Here is a 22804-nt window from a genome sequence, read left to right on the forward strand (position 1 = left end):
AGTAGATAGAGAAGAATGCCTTAATCTGAAATTACATTTTAATTTGCTGTATTCCTGCTAAAGTGCTTAAAGAAATCTAAAATCCAAGCTGTTTCTCTGGCCAAATAATTATAATTCATCTAATACTTTCTGCATGCTCACTTAGTATTGTATCTTAAGACGAAAAGAAAGTAATGATTTTATACGGATAAGAACATGTGTTTATTTACTTGGTTTTATACATATAGGTATATGTATTTAAAGACTGGTCTGTAAATCTCAAAATATTTAATTTTTAAAACAACCAATTAGGCATAATTCCATATTTTAAAATCACTGGCCATTATATCCAAATTGTTCACCCTATTATATCTTGTTTAGAGTCAGGGGTGTACTTCCATTTAGTTAGGGCTTTTTTAAAGATAGAAAGACAAAAGAGGCATCTGTGATTTCATAACTGAATATATATTTTTCTTGCATGTCATGTCACTTTTCTGCAAGAAGGTGCTCAGTGCTGAAGAATAAAGAATTGTTTGTGCATTAGGACATGAAAGCCTATAATGAATGTACACTTTGGAAAAGAATCCTCAATGGAAATAAGACTATAAAGACATATTTTAATCTTATTGCTTAATTATTCACACATTAATTTGGTATTATGCTTTCTAACTAGCAAAAGCAAATTTCATCTAGAGAGAACTAATTTTATGAGTTGATTTAAGACTAGAAAATGTAATGTACTTTTATAATATTACTGATAGCAAAGAGTGAGGAAATGAGCAGCCTTAAGGAAACGAAGCCCTTACTAGAGGCATAAGTAAAAGAACTCTCAGCACTACTTATATTAGACCTTATGCAATTGGTTATTTTGTTTAGGATTCAACTGTGGAATAGGTATGGAATGGAAAAAGAGTACATAAGTCTGTTCAACATAAATTGTATATTGTGCTGTGTATAACAGTATATCTAATACTTCAGAATGTTTATTAAAAATACCTCAAGCCTTTGTACAAAGTACTGTGCTTTTATGTGTTGTGTGTATTCCTCTTCTGGTGGTCAGGGCATGAATGCCTTGCATGCGGAGCTAAAATAATGCTATCTCCAGACAAAAGGAGAGGCATCAGCATTCTTGGGGTTTCCAAAGTTTTTAATCCCAGCCCACCTTAAATCCTTTAGGCCAAAATACTAATGAAATAGGAACCACTCCCTTCAACAATCCAGTGAGGACTGAACATGCTTGGTGAATATGAATTGATTTGTTTACTATTGGGGAAGGCATAGAACAGAGAGCCAGCATGAGATGGAATAGAGTGTTTCTCCCACCCCCACACATACCTTGAAGCAGTTAACAAACTGAACTTAAAAGTACATATGAAGAGCAAAACATTTCGGCTCTCACCTTCTTCAGTTGCCAGAGATGTGGTTAACTTCATCCTTCTTGGATCCAGGACAGAGTTGAGAGAAATGTTGTTGGCTTGCTTTTAAATCACCCTCCATCCCCCCGGTATGTGTCTGTATATAAAAAATAAGAGTATGTATAAAGAAAGAGAGAGAGAATATCTTTATAAATAACTATTGAGACTATAGAGCATAGGTTCCCAACTGGGGTTCACCTAAGACCATTGGAAAACACATATTTAATTACAGTTATGAAGTAGCAACGAAAATAATTTCATGGGTTTGGGTCACCACTGTATTAAAGGGTCACGACATTAGGAAAGCTGGGAACCACTGCTATAGAGTGTTAATGTGATATTGGTGTTTCACATTGGGATGTATCATCATCATCATCATCATCATCATCATCATCATCATCATCATCATCATCATCATCATATTATATTCTGCCTTTCTCCCAATATAGGGACTCAAGGTGGCGAACAAGTACAATTTAATACAATACAATTTAAAACAATGCAAAATATTAGAATACATAAATATAGCATTTAAAAAAAATTAAACAATTTTCAGGATCAAAACAGTTATAGATTAAAATATAATATATTAAAATATAAACTATTATAATTTGTATATCCCAGCATTAAAAACCCAGTCCTTCTCAGCTTAATAGGTCTGTCTGCACGGGAACATCTTTACCTGGCATCAGAAAGATAGTAAGGATGATGTCATCCTGGCCTCTCTAATGAGGGAGTTTCAAAGCTTGGGAGCAGCCACTGAGAAGGCCCTCTCTCTAGTTCCCACCAAATGCACCAGAGAGGGTGTTGGGACAGAGAGAAGAGCCTCTCCAGGTGATCTCAGTACTCTGGTGGGCTCGTACAGGGAGATATGGTCCTTCAAATAGCCTGGACCCAAGTCATATAGGGCTTTATAGGTCATAACCAGCACTTTGAATTGTGCCCAGAAACCCACTGGCAACCAGTGGAGCTGTTGCAACAAGGGAGTTGTATGATCCCTGTAGCCAGCTTCAGTTAACAACCTGGCTGCAGCTCTTTAGACCAGCTGAAGTTTCTGAGCACTTTTCAAAGGCAGCACCATGTAAAACACATTACAGTAATCCATACAGGATGTAACCAAGGCATGACCACCATGGCCAGATCTGACTTCTCAAGGAACAGGCACATTTGGCGCACAAGTTTTAGCTGTGTGAAAGCACTCTTGATCACCACTGATACCTGGGCTTCAAGAACCCCCAAAACATCACATGTGTTCTAGATTTTTTCCCCCTGACTCATTAAATTGGCTAGAGATGGACTGGCTGAAAAAGTAAAGGGAGTGGTCATGCCTCTTTACATCATGACAGAATTCCAGCATGCCTGAAGGAGGCACTTGTAAGACTCCTCTACAAATTTCTTTTCTCATCCCACCATGTTGGAAAACTATTGGCCATTTTTGGGCAAGGTACTGGAGTATCTGAAGGCTCATCCAAGCTGCAAAGGTTCTTGGAGGAGATGAGTTATTTGTATCCATTGTAATTTGGCTTCAGGCCATGGTTATGGGCTGGAGAGACCTTTGCTTGCTATGGTAACTTACCTGTGCTAGGAACTGGACTGCAAAAATTTGTCCTTGGTTTTGCCAGATCTGTCGGTGGCTTTCAAAATCATCAACAGTGGTATTGTTCTGGGTGTCCTGCTGGGATGAGACTTGCTGGGATGATTCCTTTTCTGTGGGAAAAACATAGAAGGTAGAGCTGGAAGACTCCTTTTTTCCTCCTTGGCTGTTGGTCTTTGCAGTCATTCAGGGTTCTGTTATGCCCCTCATGCCATTTAATATATATGAAACTATTTTCAGAGAGTGTCCAGAGTTCTGGTGGTAGGTGTCATGATACCTAACAATTTCACCTTTCCACGATTCCAATGAGAATGTTTCTGTTCTAAACCAGTGTCTTTCACCAGCAATTGATTGGATGAGAGCGAATATCCTGAAGCTTAATCCAGAAAAAATCAGAAGTATTCCTAATCATCTGAAAACTTAGAATAGGGATTCAGCCTGTGCTGGGATCTGTTATGCTCCCTGAGAAGATGAAGGTTTGCAGTTTGTGTGTTTGGCCTCAGCCCTGAGCCTGGAGTTCCAGACCTCTGCGATGGCCAGGACTTCATATGCACAGCTAAAGCTAATGGCTGTCTGTGCCTGTTCCTGGAACTGTATGATCTGGCACATGCCTAGTACATTCCCATTTTTAGAATCATAGAGTTGGAGGAGACTTCAAGAGCCATCTACATGGGGCTACCTCTGTTCGGAGGTTCAAATGCAACAGCCAGATCGGTCGCCGGAACACTTAGGTTTGACCATATAACACCGGTACTAAAATCTCTTCATTGGCTGCCGATTACCTTCCGGGCGCAGTACAAAGTGTTGATCATTACCTTTAAAGCCCTACATGGCTTGGGCCCGAGTTACTTAAGGGAATGCCTCTCCCTACACAATCTGCCCCACGCTCTCAGAACATCGAGGAAGCAACTATTGGAATATGCTAAGACCAGGTTAATAACAACTTCCCACAGAGGGTTTAATGCCGTAGCCCCCAAACTGTGGAACAACATTAGCTGGAGGAGATCCGTCTTATTACCACCTTAGATACCTTTAAGAAGGCACTTAAGACGGATCTCTTCCGGCAGGCCTAGCCATCCAATCTGTTATAAGAGAGTTAGAAATACTCCACCTCTATTTGTAATGATATGTATTTTAAATGACGATTTAGTCAATACATTGTATTGGTAATGGTATATTGTTTTATTGAGTGTATTTTATATGACATTGTAGTTTTAATTTTATAATTGTTGTTTTTATTGTTGTAATCCCACCTCGATCCTCAGGGAGAGGCAGGAAATATAAATAAAAGTTGTTGTTGTTGTTATTATTATTATTATTATTATTATTATTATTATTATTAATCTAACCACTGCTATGTGGGAATAAACAATCAAAGCACATGGTCATCCAGCCTCTCTTTAAAAACATCCAAAGAAGGAGACTCTACCACACTACAGGGCAGTGTGGTTTGGATTACTTTAACATAGTATGCAGGGGCTGCCTTTGAAAAGTGCTCAGAAACTTAATTTGGCGCAGAGAGCTGTAGCCAGACTACTGACTGAAGCAGTTAATAGGTGTGAGATACAGATTTTTTTCTAAGTACCAAAGTACCAAAACAAATTAATCAGGACAAAACAAGTGAAGCAGCAATTTCCAATTTATTCATTACAATCTTGCAAGAAGGGGTGTCTCAGACAAGTAGGCACACCGTCTGAGGTTTTACACAGTATTTATAAGACATTTTCTGTTACAATTTTTCCATCTCATTTTTTTATTGGCCAGATCTAGATATGTGATCAATTTTAAGACCACCTTTTTAAGTATGTAAAAACTCCACCCATAACATATCTCATCATATGTCTCATGACCATTTAAATTAGTCATTATAGATTCATAGGTGTGTTCTAATATTCATCACCCCCCATTACGCATGCTCAAAAGGGGATATCTCTTGACTTTTAGTAACCCAACCAAAAAAAATAGTGTTCTAGACATTTAATGAGGATGGAGCTCTCTTATCAGTTGGCTCCAAAAACTGTTTTGCCTCCTTTGCAAAGTTGTCCTTGACTTCCAGGTGCAGTCTTTCTTATTTATTTATTTATTTATTTATTTAAACAGAACACTTAGCCATTTTGATAATCTTAACACAGACAAAAATACTATTTAAAATAACTAAGTCCAGCATATTTTATAAGTGTATCTTATTTATTATCAAAGATATAACCCCCCTTTATTCTTATAAAATAATATATTTAATATTTAATAAATAACAATGTTATAAAAAGCTTATGTAAAAACTCTTTCTTTTACTAACTTATATATTTTTATAAAACTCCCTTTCAGTTAAAGGGCCTCAGCGGACCTTTACTCAATCCTATTAGAATAGACTTATTGATAATAATAGTATACATGTATATATGTGGTTCCATATTATCTATATATGTAATTTAATTATAGCATACGTTTATATAGTCTTACCTGATTTCTACTCTATTCATGTGTTTCTAACTCTTTTATTAAATCTTATGAGTTTGATTCAAATCCATTTCTCTCAATAGGGATCATAGTGCTTCCTTCTTTTAACTGCTCCACTGGCTGTTATTCTGTCTCTAGCTACCATTAAAAAGGCTGACTGTGGGGTGAAGCAGATGGCCTGGAAGGAGCGGCCAGAGGCCGCTCCAGCCATGATCAGGCCAGAACTGCAGCGATTGCACAGCCCACCCTCAAAGTGAGTTGCCGCTGCAGTCCCAAGCCAGCCACTGCCAGGCATTGGTCCTTTGGAGTGGAGTGGAAAGGAGCAGCTGGAAGCTGCCTTATTTGGCTGTGTGTTCCAGGCCTAAGACTTATAAATCCTTACATGACTTAGACCCAAGCTATCTGAAGAACTGTATCTTATCATATGAGCCTGCCCAAACTTGAAGGGATGTTAAAAGGAGGCCCTTCTCTTGGTTCCACCACCTTCTTAGTCTCATTTGGTGAGAACATGGAAGGAAGACTGCTTGGTGGCTGCTCCCAGGCATCTAGAGGCTCCCCTGGTCTCAGAGTATGGCTTACTCTGTGCTATTCTTCCATCAGCAAATGAAAGTGATTCTGTTCTAACAGACCTTCTTTCTTAGTGGTAGTTTGGTGTTAGAATCTAGGCGATAAAAACACAGCTCTACAAAGCCATGTATTTTCCCGAGAATAATTCAAAATATTTGTTAATTTACTTAGTAATTACTAAGTAATTATTGTAACATAAAATTATTTGTAAAATAATTGAAATGTTGAATCTGGCCTATTCTCATTCACTGGGCTTTGAATATCCTCTTATTACCAGATTGGAAGCCAAATAAAGTGGACTAAGCCGGCTTTCAAGAAGCTGGTGTAGATGCATTTTTCTATAGACATGTGTAGTGGGCCGGAGGAGGATATGGAGAGGGTTGGTCGCAGCGAGATGAGGCAGGTGGAGGAGATGAGGAAGGAAAGTCCCGGGGAAAAGCCGGGGATGGGGGGGGGGAGAGGTGCTGAGGGAAGGTATAAGAGGAGAGAGAGAGAAGAGCGCGGGAAGGAAGGTGGGATGTGGAAGAATTGGGCACGGAGAGGCGGTCAGGCCAGGGAGAGAAAAGGTCACAAGGAGCCCCCGGAGGGAGGGTCGACCGGTTTCCCTACAGGCACGTCATGGACTGCTGAGAGTAGGGCCACACACGGAGGTACAGCTGTGCGATCCCAAAGAGGAAGGGGACTTCAGGTACCCACAAGTAGGAGAGTGGAGAAGGAAGGAAGGAGGTACCCTGGAAGGAGAGTGGTGGGACCCAAAAGGAGGGTGCTGGGAGCAGGCCCCCATTCCCACTGACTGGGAGAAGGCGGAGCGTGAGCCCCTGGAGAAGCACCGAGCACGCTGGGCCAGGGAGGAGGCCCCAGGCGCGGACGAGGCCTGTTGGAGGGAAGTGACCTCGGCGTGGAAGTTGGGAAGAGGGAGTTTGTTTGGACTTTTGTTGTTTCTTTCAAAGTTACAGTAAAGTTAGATTGCATTCACCCATTGTGTGTGTAAGTTTGTAACACACGTGAGGCAACTTGGGAGGATGCTCAAGCAAGATGCAGGCCAGAGCACAAGCCCCGCCCACAACATCTTAAATTATCTTCCCCAAAGAATCTTACACTCCATGGTTTTCAGCAGTCCCAAGTCCAGTCCATATAGAAGAGTCAAGTGATGCTGGAGTTTTTTCTGGGCTACCACTGCTTTTGATTACTGGTGTAGAATGGTGCATTTCACTGCTTCCTTAGAAAAAATTAAATGCCATTCCTCAAAAACAAAATGTTACTGCATGTAGAAACCTTGCACAGTAGGGAGAGCTTTGAGAGCCAGTGGCTTGAGCATTGGACTACTCTAGAGACCAGGATTTGAATCCCTGCTTGGCCATGGAAACCCACTGGGTGACTTTGGGCAATTGGCAGTTTCTCATGTTGATGAATGTGATGCACAGACTGCGTTGGTTTATGCTGAAGCTTCACACCAGGATAAACACCAAGTAGACTGTTATGGAGCTGTGTGGCTGTTCAGGAATCTCCTCCTTCCTTCCGGAGTTGATAAAGCACACTGAGACAGATGTCTCTTCAAAGAGGCTCTTTAATCTTCAGTTGCTATATACAGATTCCAAAGCTACTCACACTATATGCGCCACCATCCAACAACAACCCACCCTGTACAATGAGGCTTGACCCTTATATACACTTTTGCCATGCGGCCACTAAGTCCAGCCTCTTTCTGCTGTGTCACCTTAATTCTTGTCCCCCAAGTAAGATGACTATGCATATTCACAGTAGTTTTACAACACTTTGCAGTGCTTTCCTGCACATGATGACCTTGCAGAAACATCACCTGTTCTGATCCAGCTGTATCCAATTACTTGGTCACCAAGCTGCAAGTGACCCATAGTTACCTATGTCACTCTTCTTCACATCTAGACATTTTATTTCAAGCTTTATTCTCAGATGTATTGAACTACATATCTTGCAATCTCAGCCAGCAATAGAATTGTTGAGCTCGTGGTCCAAGGCATCCAGAAACTGCCCTAGTGGCGAAGGCAACTTGACAAAGAGTTCAAAGGAGCACACAACACATTATACCATAAGGGGGAAATGATGTCAATCACAGTAACTTGTATTATGTTGTACTGTCTAGTTACTGAGCATTTAACTCAGTGATTAAAACCCCCTCTGGTAATAATATAAACTTTATTAGTACTTTGGGTTCTCTTCATTAATTAGGCTTTGCCTGCTAACTTTCTCAGTTCTTGATGTTGGTTAAATGGAAACTGGTTAGTATTTCTGTGAAATATAGTTAAGAAGGACAAAGGGATATGTACCTGAGGGAAGTGGGTAGGGACTGCAAAGTACTTCTTACGTTTGAATCTTGATTCTTAACCACATCTAAAAGGGAACTGACACTGTGTCTGCAGAGCACAAACAACTTATTATAACAACTAAAATGTTGTATTTACTAAAAAAAATTGTTTTTTCCATTACAGCATTATCTGCATACCAGAGGTACTACAGTTTACAATCTGACTACTGGAAGGTCTGTATAGATTTCTATATTTTAAAATAATATTTTAATTTTCCTGTTTTATACAAGAAACCCTTAATCTTAAAAGGCCACAATATTTTGCTCTAGTTATTGTCTACACCACTGCTTACTAGAGCGCAATATTGCATGTAAAGATCATAAGGGCAGTACTGGATCAAATTAAAGGCCTATCTATCATTCTGTTTGCCATCGTGGACTGCCAAATCCTACAGGAGGCTTGAAAGAAAGACTTAAGGGTAATAACCTTTTCCCATTGATGTTCCACAGCAATTGCTGCTCAGAGGCCTCCGATCTTGAAGCCACTGGTTTTGTAAACATTGATAGCTACATCTTCAACAATGTATTTATCTCATCACCCTTTATAGAAGACAGTATATTGATATGTAAATAAAATAAGCTGTCAAAGTTGGTGGTTATTACAACATGCTGTAGAAGTAGATTCTGTATTGTGATAATGTGTGGTGTTCTTTCGGTCTGTACTGATTCTCTCATCAGTCAATTTAATTGGGTGACTGTAGTTCTTGTATTATGAGAGCTGGAGCAGAAATTTGCCATACTGTGCATAATTTTATATACCTCTCACAGGTTTGCCCACCTTTTTTGTGCATCAAAAACATTGTAGCATTTCTCCCTTGTTCAAAATCCCACATTGCTGCAGAAATACATTTGTTGTTGCATCCTTCAAGTGATTTCCAGTTTATGGCAAAGCTATCACAATATTTATTCGGAGGAGATTTGCTATTGTTTTCTTCTGTGGTTGAAAGAATATAACTTGCCAAAGATCACCCAGTGGCCAATTTTAGGACATTTTGTATATGACTGCCAGCTGGTCCCAAGGTAAAGAGATCCTGTATATCAATAGAATGAAAAATTAGGTTTAATAAATCTTTATATTACAATCTGGAAGTCTGGTGATGTGTATATAAAACACTTGTGCCCAATGGGCTACTTTCATACTTTAATATAAACATACTTCTGTTAAAGCGAACAGAAAGGTAGCATATTTAGGAATGCATTAGGAATGTTGGTGTAACTGTGCAGAATATTCTTTGTAACACAAATTCTATTTTTGATCATATTTATCTTAACAATAATTAGCTGATTTAATAAGATTCAAACACAATTTCTTACAAATTTATTTTAGACCCCAAAAGGATTTACATGTATAAGTCTAGAAATTTTAGCCAAAAAATTAACCCCAAAAAGCTGGGTCGACTTATCCATGGCTCAATGTAAGTACTGTATTTTTAACTCTTCCCATTCTCTATGTAGAGTGGCAAAAGGAAAGAGGTTACTCCATCCTGGGAACACCCAAAAGAATCACGAGCCCCCTTTACTCTTTCCTCCATGATGCTGCTTCTGGCCTTTTTAAATGCTTGGGCAGAAAAATGGCAGTGGTGGCACCTCTTTGGTATTTCCCCTCAAAAGATTGGCAAGAGGAAGCGGGCTGAGAAGGATCTGAATAAGACATTTCTGTATAAAGACAGTAAACTTTGTCATTTACGTTATTTGCTACATGCCCCTAAGTTTTATTCTTAACTTATCTACGAATCATAAGAAAATCCATAATTTTGGCCCCCAACTTGCCCTCGACTTATATGTGAGAACAACTTACAGTTGGGTATATATGGTAGTTAATTGCTTAAAATATATATTAGAGAAATTAACGAACACTAAATGTTTGTTTTAAACTGGTATCTTGATTACTGCTCACTTTTATTTTGAGCTCCTGAAAAAGGCAAACTCTGAAAGCTGAAAGGTTTTGCTAATGGATTTATAAAGGTCTGTCTGTTAATCACTCTTAATAAATATGCCTAACTAATAATTTATACAATTTTGTTTTCTAGAAGTTAGTCCAGCTTTTGTTATTTTTTGTAATATATTGGAAAAGTCACTTGGCTTAGTTGTTTTGAATATTGATGTCTTCATGATCTCAACATCATTGGCTCACTAACCACCACCATCTCAGTATTATTCATACCTAGAAGGTTTAACGTATATACTCATCTGTAAGTCTAAAAATTTATGCCTAAAAGTTGACATCAAAATCCCAGGTTGACTTACTTATGGGTCACTATGGAAATGTGATAGCATCTCTTTCAGATTTTCCCATATGGTGCAGAGAGGAGTTTTATTTCTCTCTGGAGCCAAGCAGAAAGAGTCTTGGGTGATTGATTGACATTGCTGTTTGTTTAAAAGTCCATCTCCCGCCCACCCTCCCCTGTTTCTGGCTGAAACGAAAGCTGAAACAATGAAGCGAAAAGCGTCAGTGAGAGTCTCTCTTGCCATATGCACACATACATATGAAGGAGCCTCCATGTTTTTCCCTCGACCTATCCACTGAAGGAGCCTCTATGTTTTACCCTCGGCCTATCCACAGGTCATGGCAAAATCCATAATTTTGGCCCCAAAACCTGACCTCGGCTTATACATAAGGACAACTTATACTTGAGCATATACAGTAAGTCTTTTTTGTGCTTCATTTTGGAGTTTACTAAAAGTATTAATGAACATATTGATAGTCTTAATTCTCTTTCATGACATAAAGACAAGTCTGTTGCTTAAGCTTGAAATCATTTGTCTGGTAAGCAAACTTTCCTAGCAGCCAGGCAACAAAACTTTACCAAAATCAGTAATTTTTAAAAAGGTTTAAACTGTTAAGTTTACACTGTTAAGAAATCACAGGTGTTGTCTTGACATTTTAAGTTCATTCATAACCTTTTAACCAAATGATAGTTTCATTCCTCATTGATTTTTTTTCCACCATATTTTAATTACACTTGTTAATTGAAACTCAATGTGCACACTGAAGTTGTCCAGTTTTAACTATGGCCCTTTCCGCATGGGCGTAAAGTATGTCCCCAGGACGTACTAGGCTTAGGAAAGAGTGTCCTTTATGCACGCCCCTAACCCTAGTATGTCCTGGGGACATACAAAATGGTGACACCCGTTCTACACAGGTGCCGCCATCTTGACGTCGCGGACGCATAGCACCCGCACGTCCCGCAACGGAAGTGACGTCGCAAGTGCGCCATTGGCCACTTGCAGCGCCACTTCCAGGGCGCAAAAAGAAGCTGCTTTTTGCGGCTTCTTTTTGTTGCGTCCGGGAATCGCACGGTTTGACTGCTGTGGTTCCCGGACTCAGCAACCAGCGGCGGTGGCAGACCGCCGTTTTCAGACCGCCCATGTACAAATCAAAGAAATTGGGAAGAGGTAAAGGGCATTTATTCTGCATATACTCACACATCTCTCAGGATTCATTAAATAGATTTTGAAAATAATTGATGCTTGCACAAGTCAGTAGTGAAAAGAAAAAAATAACTGGCTATACTAATTATTAATGGATGCATATGATGGATTACAGCAGAGTAGAGCTATTGAAGCACTCCCATCCACTGTGGGTGTTTCAGAGTTAAAATGGAATGACACCCCGCTCCACCCTCAGTTAACTAGGCATGTTGGCCTGGTCCTTGCTAGGATAAGCTTCTTAGGAAAACCTGATCATTTTAGGCACAGCAGCCATAGAGAAAAGTTTCCTGTGGCTTGGAAATGTGGATGGAGGAAGAGGGAACAACAGTCTCCCTCAGTTTTAGCAGAAATGTGTATCTGGGATGCTTAAATGCAGAGTTCAGTGTTATCTGCCACCATACAGTTTTACCAGATAGAGGAAAACCTGGACAAATTGGAGGATAGCTCTTCAAAAAGGGGATTGTCGGTGTAATAATCAAATTAAATGACTGACTGCCAAAACATAAAATCAATAATAGATTATGAGAGTGTAATCTATAGAGCCACCCCTGTTTACAGGCAATGCTGCTGTAAATCATCAATATTTGTATAATTAAACATGCAAGTTCAGCAGCTTAGATCAAAACAACACCAGCCACAAGCAGAAGATGCTTTGCCTCACAGAAGTGGGACCTTCACATGTTACCATGGCCATTTCTAACACCCCAGGGAACCAGGCATTTGATTTATTGGCCTCTGATGTTTAAAGATGTTTCTGCTTATCCCAGCCACTTAAACCTCCTTGGTTTAACTGAACTGAATTTCACCTAGACTACAAATTTCAATTTTCAAGGGGAATACAATCCTATCCAAGAAAGATGGAACTCTGTTTCCAGGTCTGCATTGTACAGTCTAGACTTATACTGTTTTGTCTTGGGTTGAACTTCAGACTGTTGGTTCTTATGTAATCCATTATTTCTGTTAGACAAGTTTGAAATTTTGACATCTTCTTGGGATTGAGATTAAAAGCACTGATCGTATTAGCCTGACCATGGCCTGTTACAGACAGCCAAAATAAAGCTGCTTCGAGTCACAGTGGAGGTATGGTGTTTCAATGATGCATGCGTCCTAAGAGTCCAGAAGCCACACCAAAGCCACACTCCAGTCCTGAAGGGCTGGAGCATGGCTTTGGCGCGACTTCTGGACTCTTAGGACGCATGCATCATTGAAACACCATACCTCCACTGTGACTCGAAGCAGCTTTATTTTGGCTGTCTGTAACAGGCCATGCATGTTATCATTCTGGAATTCCTGGAAGAGTTGGAATTTAAGGACAAAATTTTGTTTATAGAGAGACTGCAGAAGGTGGTGCTGGGTGGCTAGTCCTGTTGGCCTGCAGTAACCCGTGTGGTGTTTAACAACTATACCCGCCCTTTTGTACCCAGAGGCGATCCTTTCTGGACACCCCCCCCCCCCCCACGAATAACATAAAATGTAGGACCTAAAATCCTGTTGTTTTCTATGGTGGTGCGGTGTCCGCGCAGCTGCTATTGCAGCCATGTGCCTGTGCCCCCATTACAGACAATGGGGACTTGCCATCTGCAGAAGCTCAAATCCACTGATGGCAAGCCCATAGATAAGTAAAGCACACTGTACAAGAAACAGCTAGAGGAAATTGATATCTTCAGTGAGGATCATTGTTTGTCCTTTTCATCCACCACCCCTAATGTGTGAAATGACCTGCCAGAGGAGATCCGTCATATCACCACTTTGATAAGAGGGCTGTCAAGACTCCCAGACTGACCTCCCATACACTAATATAGATGGTCTCTGTCTGCCTCAAATTGCCTCACTTCTGTCTGCCAGTTTTTAACTATTTTTAACCTGTATTTTACTGTTATTGTTTTGTTTATGGGGAGGAATAGGGGATTATGTAGGGTTGGTTTTATTCTTATAATTTGTATACTGTATATTTTGTATATTTCTGTATTTTATTGAAGTATATTGTAACCCGCCTCGATCCGTAGGGGCAGGCGGGATATAAATACATTTATTATTGTTGTTGTTGTTGTTGTTGTTATTATTATTGTAATGGGGGCACGTGCACATGGCCGTGCTAGTGGCTACATGCACACTGCACCACCATACAAAACAACAGGACTTTTTTTGTTATCTGTGGGGGGGGGGGAGTCGAGAACGGATCCCTCACGGATACAGAGGGATGGCTGTAGTTGTTAAATACTACAGGGGTTATTGTAGGCCAACAGGACTAGCCACCCAGCACCACCTTCTGGAATCTCTCTGTAAACAAAGTTTTGTCCTGAAGTTCAAACTCTTCCAGGCACACCAGAATAATAACATGGTCAGTGCTATCAGCAGTCATCCAGCAGGAATGTATTCTTATGTAAGTTTCAGCATAAATTGTCTTCCATTTCACTTTCATAACTGGGATGAAGCTGGGTGAAAATGGATCCATGAAGGAAGCAAAAAGTGGGTAGTATCCAATATGTATCTATATTTATATATTTAAATGAAATGGTGTCTGAAATAATACTGTACCATGGAAACACACATAAAACAATGTAATGTTCCATCTCATTGATTCGTAATCCTTGCATAAAGTAACTTTTGAATGTAATGTTTTATAATTAAATTCTGTATAATTCCTAGTTCATCATTTGTTTTAATAGAAAACTATTAAATTCCCCTTCATGCCTTCTTTAAATTTTAAATATAATGCTTGCCATCTATAGAGTTTTATAAAAATGTCATAAATTGTTTTCCTGTTTCTGGTAGCAATAAGAATTTCTATTGTTGCTTTATTAAATTTAAATATTTTAGCCCGAAAATCTGCTCAAGGCAATTCACAGAATAAAAATTAAAAATAAAACAAACAAATAAACAATAAAATAAAATGCAGTTAATTTGAACACATTTTAAAAGTCCACGGTAGTATAATAAACAGAATTGAACATTTTTTAAAAAAATCAATTAAAAGGAGCCTGAAACAACCAGGTCTTGTCAGGCCCAGACGCAGGATGGGGAACACCTGGCTTAACAAAATTACATGTGAAAGAAATCTAGGAGTCTTAATAGACCACAAGTTGAAGATAAGTCAACAGTGTAATGTAGCAGCTAAAAAGACCAATGCGATTCTAGGCTGTGTCAATAGAAGTATAATGTCTAGATTGAGGGAAGTAATAGTTCCACTCTATTCTGCTTTGTTCAGGCCTCACCTGCCCAGTTCTGGGCAGCACTATTCAAAAAGGATGTTGATAAGCTGGAGCGTGTCCAGCAGGGAGTGACCAAAATGGTGAAATGGCTGGAAACCATGCCTTTTGAGGAGAGACTTAGGGAGCTGAGTATGTTTAGCCTGGAGAAGAGAAGGTTAAGAGGTGATATGATAGCCCTTTTTAAATGTTTGAAGAAGTGTCATATTGGGGATGAAGCAAGCTTGTTTTCTGCTGCTCCAGAAAATAGGACCCGGAACAATGGATCAAAGCACAAGAAAAGAGGTTCCACCTCAACATTAGAAAGAACTTCCTGACTGACAGTAAGAGCTGTTTGACAGTGGCAAATACTACCTTTCAGAGTGGCAGAGTCTACTCCTTTGAAAGTTTTCAAAGAGAGACTGGATGGCCATCTGTTGGGAGTGCTTTGATTGTGTCTTCCTGCATGGCAGAATGGGGTTGGACTTTATGGTCCTTGAGGTCTCTTCCAACTCTATGGTTCTATGATTCTTTTCATGTAGTTTGAATCCATCAGAAAACAACATCCTCCATATTCAATATGACATCCCTTCAAAATATATAAACATGGCTGTGATGTCAACCTCTTAGCCTTCTCTTCTCTAGCCTAAACATACCCAGCTCCCTAAACTGCTTCCCATAGGACATGATTTCCAGACTTTTTACCATTTTGGTCATGCTCCTCTGGACACTTTCTGGCTTGTCCACATCCTTCTTGAACTGTGGCACCCAGAACTGAATATGGTATTCCAGATGATGTCTGACTGGAGTAGAATAGAGTGACAATATTATTTTCCCCAAGGGTCTCACTCCCCAGCGTGAGATGAAATTTCATGGGGTTCATCAAAGTTATCTGTGTAAATCTGGATTCAGTTTTCTTTTGTCAATCAATACAAAGTCTAGGAATCACCAGAATCCACAGGCAGATTTGTGGATTACAGTCAGCAAGAAAGTTCCACATTTTGATAAAATCATGAATGAGAATGTTATGTTCACAATTTGGATTGATTTTACTGTTTACATTTTTTCTTCTTAATAAATTAGAATCTGATTGCTCAATTTAGATTTGCATTTTGTGCACTGAGTTAAAAGCTTGGTTTCCCCCCCTTACATTCTCAGAATTGTATGTGTTTTAAAAATTAGAAATTAGATTCCCCCCCCCCCCCCCCATCTTCAAATGTACTATTACTTTTGTGGAAAACCCATTGGGTGACCTTGGGCAAGTCACATGCTCTCAGCCTTGGGGGAAGGCAATGGCAAACCTCTAACAAATCTTGGCATGAAAGCCCCATGCATGATAGGGTTGCCATAAGTCAGAAACAGTAACAAGGTGTGTGTGTAAACATTAATGTAATTTTTCCTAGGGATGTGGGGCATAGAAAAGGTTGGGAATGACTGATCTAGACACTATTCTGCTATTGATGTAGCCTACAATCTCATTGGCTTTTAGAGCTGCCACATTACATTGTTGACACATGTTCAGCTTGTGGTCTACCAAGACACCTACATTCCTTCTACGTGTTCTGCTTATGTGATGTAGTGGGACTCAGTGGGACTTATGAATATATTATTTTAAAGAAATGCATAGGCAGGGTTGGGGTGGTGCAAATTTAGCTAGTCTCATCATTTGGCTTCAAGCTACTGTCTCACTAAATTAAACTACTGTCTCAGTATAGCTTCTAATTCTTGGTGACATCATATATCTCGGATGAATTGAGTGGACATGATGCCAAGATTGAAAATGATGTGAAGATTTGAGAACAGGCAGCAGACATCAACATTGAACCCAGTATGATACTTCCTGGGTGTGCCTCACACACAAATTCAGAAACAAAACCATAGCAATAAATGAGTGTCTTTCTAGACTTCTCTTCCTTCTTGTGCTTAGAGTTCAGAGTGGACAGACCTATTAAAGTAGTCATTATCTGGTATTTGTACAGTTAGATCAATGTGGGACATTGCAGACTTTTCTGATGTCCTAGGTGAGTCCTCTGCATTTCTTTAGAGCTGGGCTGTGAAACATGCTGTCCACAGGGCTTCACTTGTCAGCACACCCTGGAGACTGTATCTTGCATTGAAGTTAGGGTTTTAAAAGCCCCCATTGTTTCACTTCTTCCTCAGAAGATCTGCCATTAGGAAAGCTGTTCTTAGGTCAAAAAGATCCTTTACTCCTGCTGGAGCAAATACCTTTAATTAATCTAGATCAAATCTTTTATATAAGAAAAACTTTATAGGTAGCATGCCTAAGGAAATAAATACGCATCTAATCTCTAGAGATGGTTGGAATTTGCTCATTGTATTATCCAGTTACTAATTCTGTAAATGGATAAAATTACCTATAATAGTTTATCAAATTGAATTGGTTAAAAATACTTATTATTATTATTATTATTATTATTAACCTTTATTTATGAAGCGCTGTAAATTTACATAGCGCTGTACATACAATCTTTTTAGTTAGACGATTCCCTGCCCTACTTGAAAGCTAAAAGGGCAATAGAGGTATTTGAAAGGTAAAAGGGACAGTCTAAGGAACTTGAAATGCCTTTTGTCTTCAAAATAATTAAAATAGCTGCAGGTCATGTCTCTCTGGTACTACTTACAAGAAACAAGAGTAATACAGCGAGCCCTCCACATTCATGGGTTTAACATTCAAGGATTTGATTATTCACAAATTTGTCTGAAGGGCAATCCTGCTCTCTCCCCCTGCATGGCCTGGAAGGGGCGCGTACACTCCTCCTCCTCTGTCCTGGGCTTTCCCTCCTCCTATGGGGGGGAGCCAAGGACAGAGCAGCCTGGAAGAGCACATGTACTCTCCTCCTTCTCCATCCTGGTCTTTTCCCACCTCCTGCAGGAAGGAAAAAAAGCCTAGGAACAGAGCAGCCTAAGAGTGCATATGCATACGCCTCCTAAAAGCCCAGGGATGGAACAGCCTAGAAGAGCATGTGTGTGCTGCTCCTCTGTCCTGGACGTCCCTCATATTCATGTTTTTTCCACTTTTGTGGGGGTCTTGTGCCCCTAATCCCCTCACATGTGGAGGGCAGACTGTACATTTTTATTTGGGCAGAATCATGGGACCGTACTTCAGTGATACAGCATATACTTTGCAAAAGGCCTCAGTTTAAGTCCTTTTTGTCTCAGGTTATGATACTTTTGATCTGGCAGAGTTTCTGCCAGATAGAGCTGTCACAATATTTTGCTTAGTTAGACATTATAACCTATTTCCTTTCCATCATGAAACTCAAAATGGGATATACACATAGTTTGTAGATGGCATCCTATCCAGGCATTGACCAGTCCCAAACCTGCTTTGGAGACTGGGCAAACAGAAATATATGGAATATTCGTATTGTGTTACCATCATAACATCCTTTATATATTTTAACTGAGCTATCTTTCTAGGGTCCTAGGTCTCTTTCTATGTGATAGATACTTTCAGTGGTTGAAAAAGCTTAGTAATGGATGCTGTCAATGTCTGTATGTGAAGTTAGAGGCATACAGCCTTATTTTCTTCATATCCTGAACTTCATTTGCCATTCCCTCAGTTCATCATACATTTAGGTACCTAATGGATGTCTTCCCTCTTTTTCTATAAGAGGACCTGTCTTCTTAGCATAGAGGACAGCATATTAAATGCAAATTTAGAGTGTTTACCAAATCATCTGTGCTCCTATAGTCTTAACTAAGTTAAACGTAAAGCAGTATAAAATAAGTGAACTGTGATTTTGGAAATAGTTTCATGCTCCCAGGTGTGGGCTACATACAGTACATGGAGCTGGCTGTGAGGATTCTGCTCACTGTCCTGCTGACAGAGTTAGCTGCTAGTGGTTGTAGGGCTTCAAAGGTAACATAAGGTTAAGACAGGAGAGAGGGAAGAATTAAAATAGCTTACTTGTTTGTTGGGTCTTTGATCACAGAATAGAATAAATTATCTTATCTAAATAGCTTACTTGAATGTATCCCTTAGTATGTGATTAAACCCTGTGTTTCTATAGTTTTAAAATAAACATTGTTCATCATGGTCTCTGTGCCTCACACAAATTGGTTTTCACACCTATCCAGAGACCCGATTCAAATGCTCTAGAGATCAGTAGCTTGTTCGGAACGTCGTCCCTCCCTGTCTACTATGCATGCCTTAGGCCACCAAGCTACCTTCCCCTTAGTTTTTCTTCATCTGCTGCAGGGATGTAGCCAGGAGTTTGGGAAGGGGGAGTCCAGACTAAGTGCTACCATGGGGCTTGGGTGTGGCGGCGCAGCAGCACACGCCATTCATTGTATCTAACAGAAGGGGTGGTCCGGACCCCATAGACCCCCCCCCCCAACCCGGCTACATCCCTGTCTGCTGGCAGAGTGACTTCTCATGGTGTTCGTCACTGAGTAGCTTCATCTTTGACTTTCTGCTGTATCTGCCATCTGACTTCTTGTATCGTGTGTGTGTGTGTGTGTGTGTGTGTGTGTGTGTGTACATATGTGTGTGTATACTCTTTACTTAGGCGTTTTTCCCCTCCTATCCCCTCTTTTCATGACCTTTACCTCTATGTCCAAGCTCTGTTCTGCTTGTGGGTACAAAGTTTCCCCTCTCAAATATTCACTTTGGCCTGTTACAGACTGCCAAAATAAAGCTGCTTCGGGTCTCTTTGGAGGTATGCTGTTTAAATGATGCATGCATCCTAAGAATCTGGAAGCTGCACCAAAGCTGCACTCCAGTGCTTAGGAATGGAGTGTGGCTTTGGCGCGACCTCCGGACTCTTAGGACCCATGCATCATTTAAATAGCATACCTCCAAAGAGACCCGAAGCAGCTTTATTTTGGCAGTCTGTAACAGGCCTTTGAATGCCTTTTTTGTCTGGGCAGGGAGCATATTGTAAAGAACTGTTCCGTTTGCCATGGGTTCACTGCTCAGGCATTTGTGTGAAGCACAGAAACCACAAAGAAGCATAGATTGCTTAGCTATAACTGGTTCATCAAGTGGTCATCTGTGCCCTCATACAATCCACTCCATCTCCCCTCTTTTATGTCCTTGTTTATTCCATAGTGGACTTCGAAACTGGCGGGAAGACATACAGACTAAGACATAAGGGGACTAAGACATACAGGATAGATACAGAAGAGACAGGGTTCCTGCTAAGCTATTCAGCTCTAGGACATTCTGAATGGGGTCTCTGCGGAGGCACAAACACCTATTTGTGTGAGAGCACAGACGACAACTTGAACAACCATAGTTACATGTAAGCAGCCTGTGCTTACAATTTGCTCTTCTGTCCCAACAATGTTTTAAGTTTCTGAATATTTTTAAAAGCTATATTCTTGCTTACAGACTTTTTCCTTTATGTATAAATTACTGAAAACATTTGGAATATGGAGTTAGATACATAGTACCCATGAAATGCTGGAATGATACTTATATGTGGATTGAGACTATAATAATGAAAAGTATATAAAATATTAAGTTACTGTTAAGCAAATACAAAATAAAGGTTTTTTTGTGTGTTTTTGTTTGTTTTTTGCTAAATAACAGTTGTGAAAAGTGCGTAAAACTTGATCTTTTCAGGAAAATAGTAATAGGATTTAGATAAAGAACAAAACACAGAAGCACATTCATCTGTCTTCTAAATAGAAGTTTGTTACATAATTAAAATTCCTTAAACTTCCAAACTTATTTCACTATCATTTTATTTCAAAGTCTAAAAATCACTGAGGCATGTTAAAATGAGTTTAGTATTATGGAGGAATATTTTTAAAATGTACTTGAAACAGCTGGTACCCATTTTTGGCACACAACATTACATGTCCACAAACATCCAGTAAATGGCTACCTTTTCCATTCCCCCACCAGTCATGTTTCAGCATCTCTTTCCATTTGTTTTCCTTCTGGCACCATATCCTTAAGACTGCTAAGATTATCCAACCTTTTTCTGTTAACCTTTAGCTGTCACAGCTTAATCTGAATAGTACTTTAGCAACGCCTCTGTGTAGCTACTTCCAACTGTAGCCTGAACACTTTCCTCACATTCTTAATGATGGACTTCAGACAAGGTTGTACTATAATTGATTGGTTATCTTTTCTGTTAAGACATTCCGCAACTGTATTTTTCTGAGGTTTTCCACCCAGTTCTTAAGTTCTCTCTTTCTCTTTTTTTCATTAGTTTAGAAACAGTAAATATCTACAATAGCAATTGGTCTATTTCAAAATTAAGCAAAATTAAGCAAATATCTTTAAAATTATTACCTTCAGAGATTTTCTTATGTTTGTATATGTGAAGAAATAAAATTTGGTTATTTTAAAGCTGGTAGTACAAATAATTTAAACATACTAAATAATATCCCAATGAATTAAAATTATCAGAATTAACTTTCAGTTTCAAAATATGTATTACAAATTACTATATATGGAAGACTATATGGAAAAAGGTTGCCTTACTAGTCATCATTGGTGGCTTGCCCTTTTTAATGGATTCCTATCTGCTTTCTTTTTTAGAAATTTTCTTTCTCATTTGAAAGGCTGAAAGAGCTTTGCTGGTGTTTCCAGTAAAATTAGAACTGAATGGGAAGGGGATGTTGGGAGAGAGGTTAATATGTCCCTAGCCTTGCTGGAAATACTTGGGACCTGTCGTCCCATTTTTTTAATCTTTGTTTAGTATGGTTTAGTAAATGAGAGACAGATGCATCCTTAACATATCCACTAACAAAATTTGATTCTGGGAATTCTTGCTATGGTGGAATTGACCTTAAAAATATTGTTTAAAACTCGTAGAAATTGTTTTTGGAAAAGAACCTATAGCACAAGGGGCTTTTCCTTTCTAAATCTCATTTTTTTAACCCTTGATCCTCTCCCATTTTTCTGACCTTGGCAAAACTACAATTGCTATTACTGTACTTATTTATATCCTTGCTTTTTCCAAAACCTGGGACTCAAGACAACTTACTAACTAAAAACAGAGATAAAGTTAAAACAGAGATAACTATATAAGAATTAAAAGCCATTTAAAAGCCTAGACATTTTTTTAAAAAGCACCCACAAATGTAGACAATACAGCACATCATTAAAAACTCTTTCCCCATGAGCAGTTATTCCCAAAGGTAAGATGAATCAAAAAGTTTTTGCTTGTGACTGGAAGGACACTGTAGAAGGTATCAATGTAGTCTTTCTAGGAAGAGGATTCCAGAGCCGGAGGGAGGCCATTGATAAGGCCCTTAGAGAATGGTCTCCTTGGTAGATCTCAAAATGTGGGCAATAGGCCCTGTTTGAGTCTTGGAATTGGGGTACTTGAAATAGCATGCCTTTTAAGCCAAAGTGTCATTTCCAACCAACATTTCTGGGTTCTGTTTTAGTTAGAATCATACAATAGAATCATCCAGTCTAGGGTTGCCATAAGTGAGGACCTCCAAACCGGGACAAATGTAGGACAACATTTTCAAATGTAGGACACATTTTTTAAAAATGGAGGACATGCGAAAAAATTGAGGCTTTTTTAGAAATGTTAATATAAATGCATGTTTCTTAGGCATGATCAAAATGGAGGACATTTTGACATTATTCGTAGACAGATCACGGAAATGTACTTCCCTTTCTGGCCACCCCCCTCTCCCCATTCCGAACAGCACATTTGGGCATTGATCATGGCTTTATTTTAACATTGCCTCTTGCATATTTCAGAGGCTTATTCCACAACCAAACCCTTTGGTCAAGGGACTTTGGTTTTTCTTCATTTTGACTTGTTTTGTCTGTATTCCACCCCACTAAATAAAGGAGACATGAAATGGAGTTAATGGGTACAAGTTGTTAAAC

The 22804-nt window shown here is 39.4% G+C and overlaps 1 protein-coding gene across 7 annotated transcripts in view; it reads left to right on the forward strand.

Moving 5' to 3' along the window:
* KDM6A (lysine demethylase 6A) overlaps positions 1-22804 on the forward strand; it is a 196823-nt gene that overhangs the window by 66097 nt on the left and 107922 nt on the right. For all 7 annotated transcript variants that reach the window (XR_016280214.1, XR_016280213.1, XR_016280212.1 and 4 more), the window contains exon 4: positions 8481-8530. Coding sequence is in view for 4 of the 7 variants with exons in the window: in XM_089511900.1 (XP_089368026.1) it covers positions 8481-8530 (50 nt within the window). In the remaining 3 variants the exon portion in view is untranslated. The remainder of the gene's footprint in view (positions 1-8480; positions 8531-22804) is intronic.

Source organism: Sceloporus occidentalis, unplaced genomic scaffold (assembly GCF_023333645.1).
Source record: "Sceloporus occidentalis isolate IW3139 unplaced genomic scaffold, rSceOcc1.0.p SCAF_2, whole genome shotgun sequence".
In the NCBI taxonomy this organism is placed as follows: domain Eukaryota; kingdom Metazoa; phylum Chordata; class Lepidosauria; order Squamata; family Phrynosomatidae; genus Sceloporus; species Sceloporus occidentalis.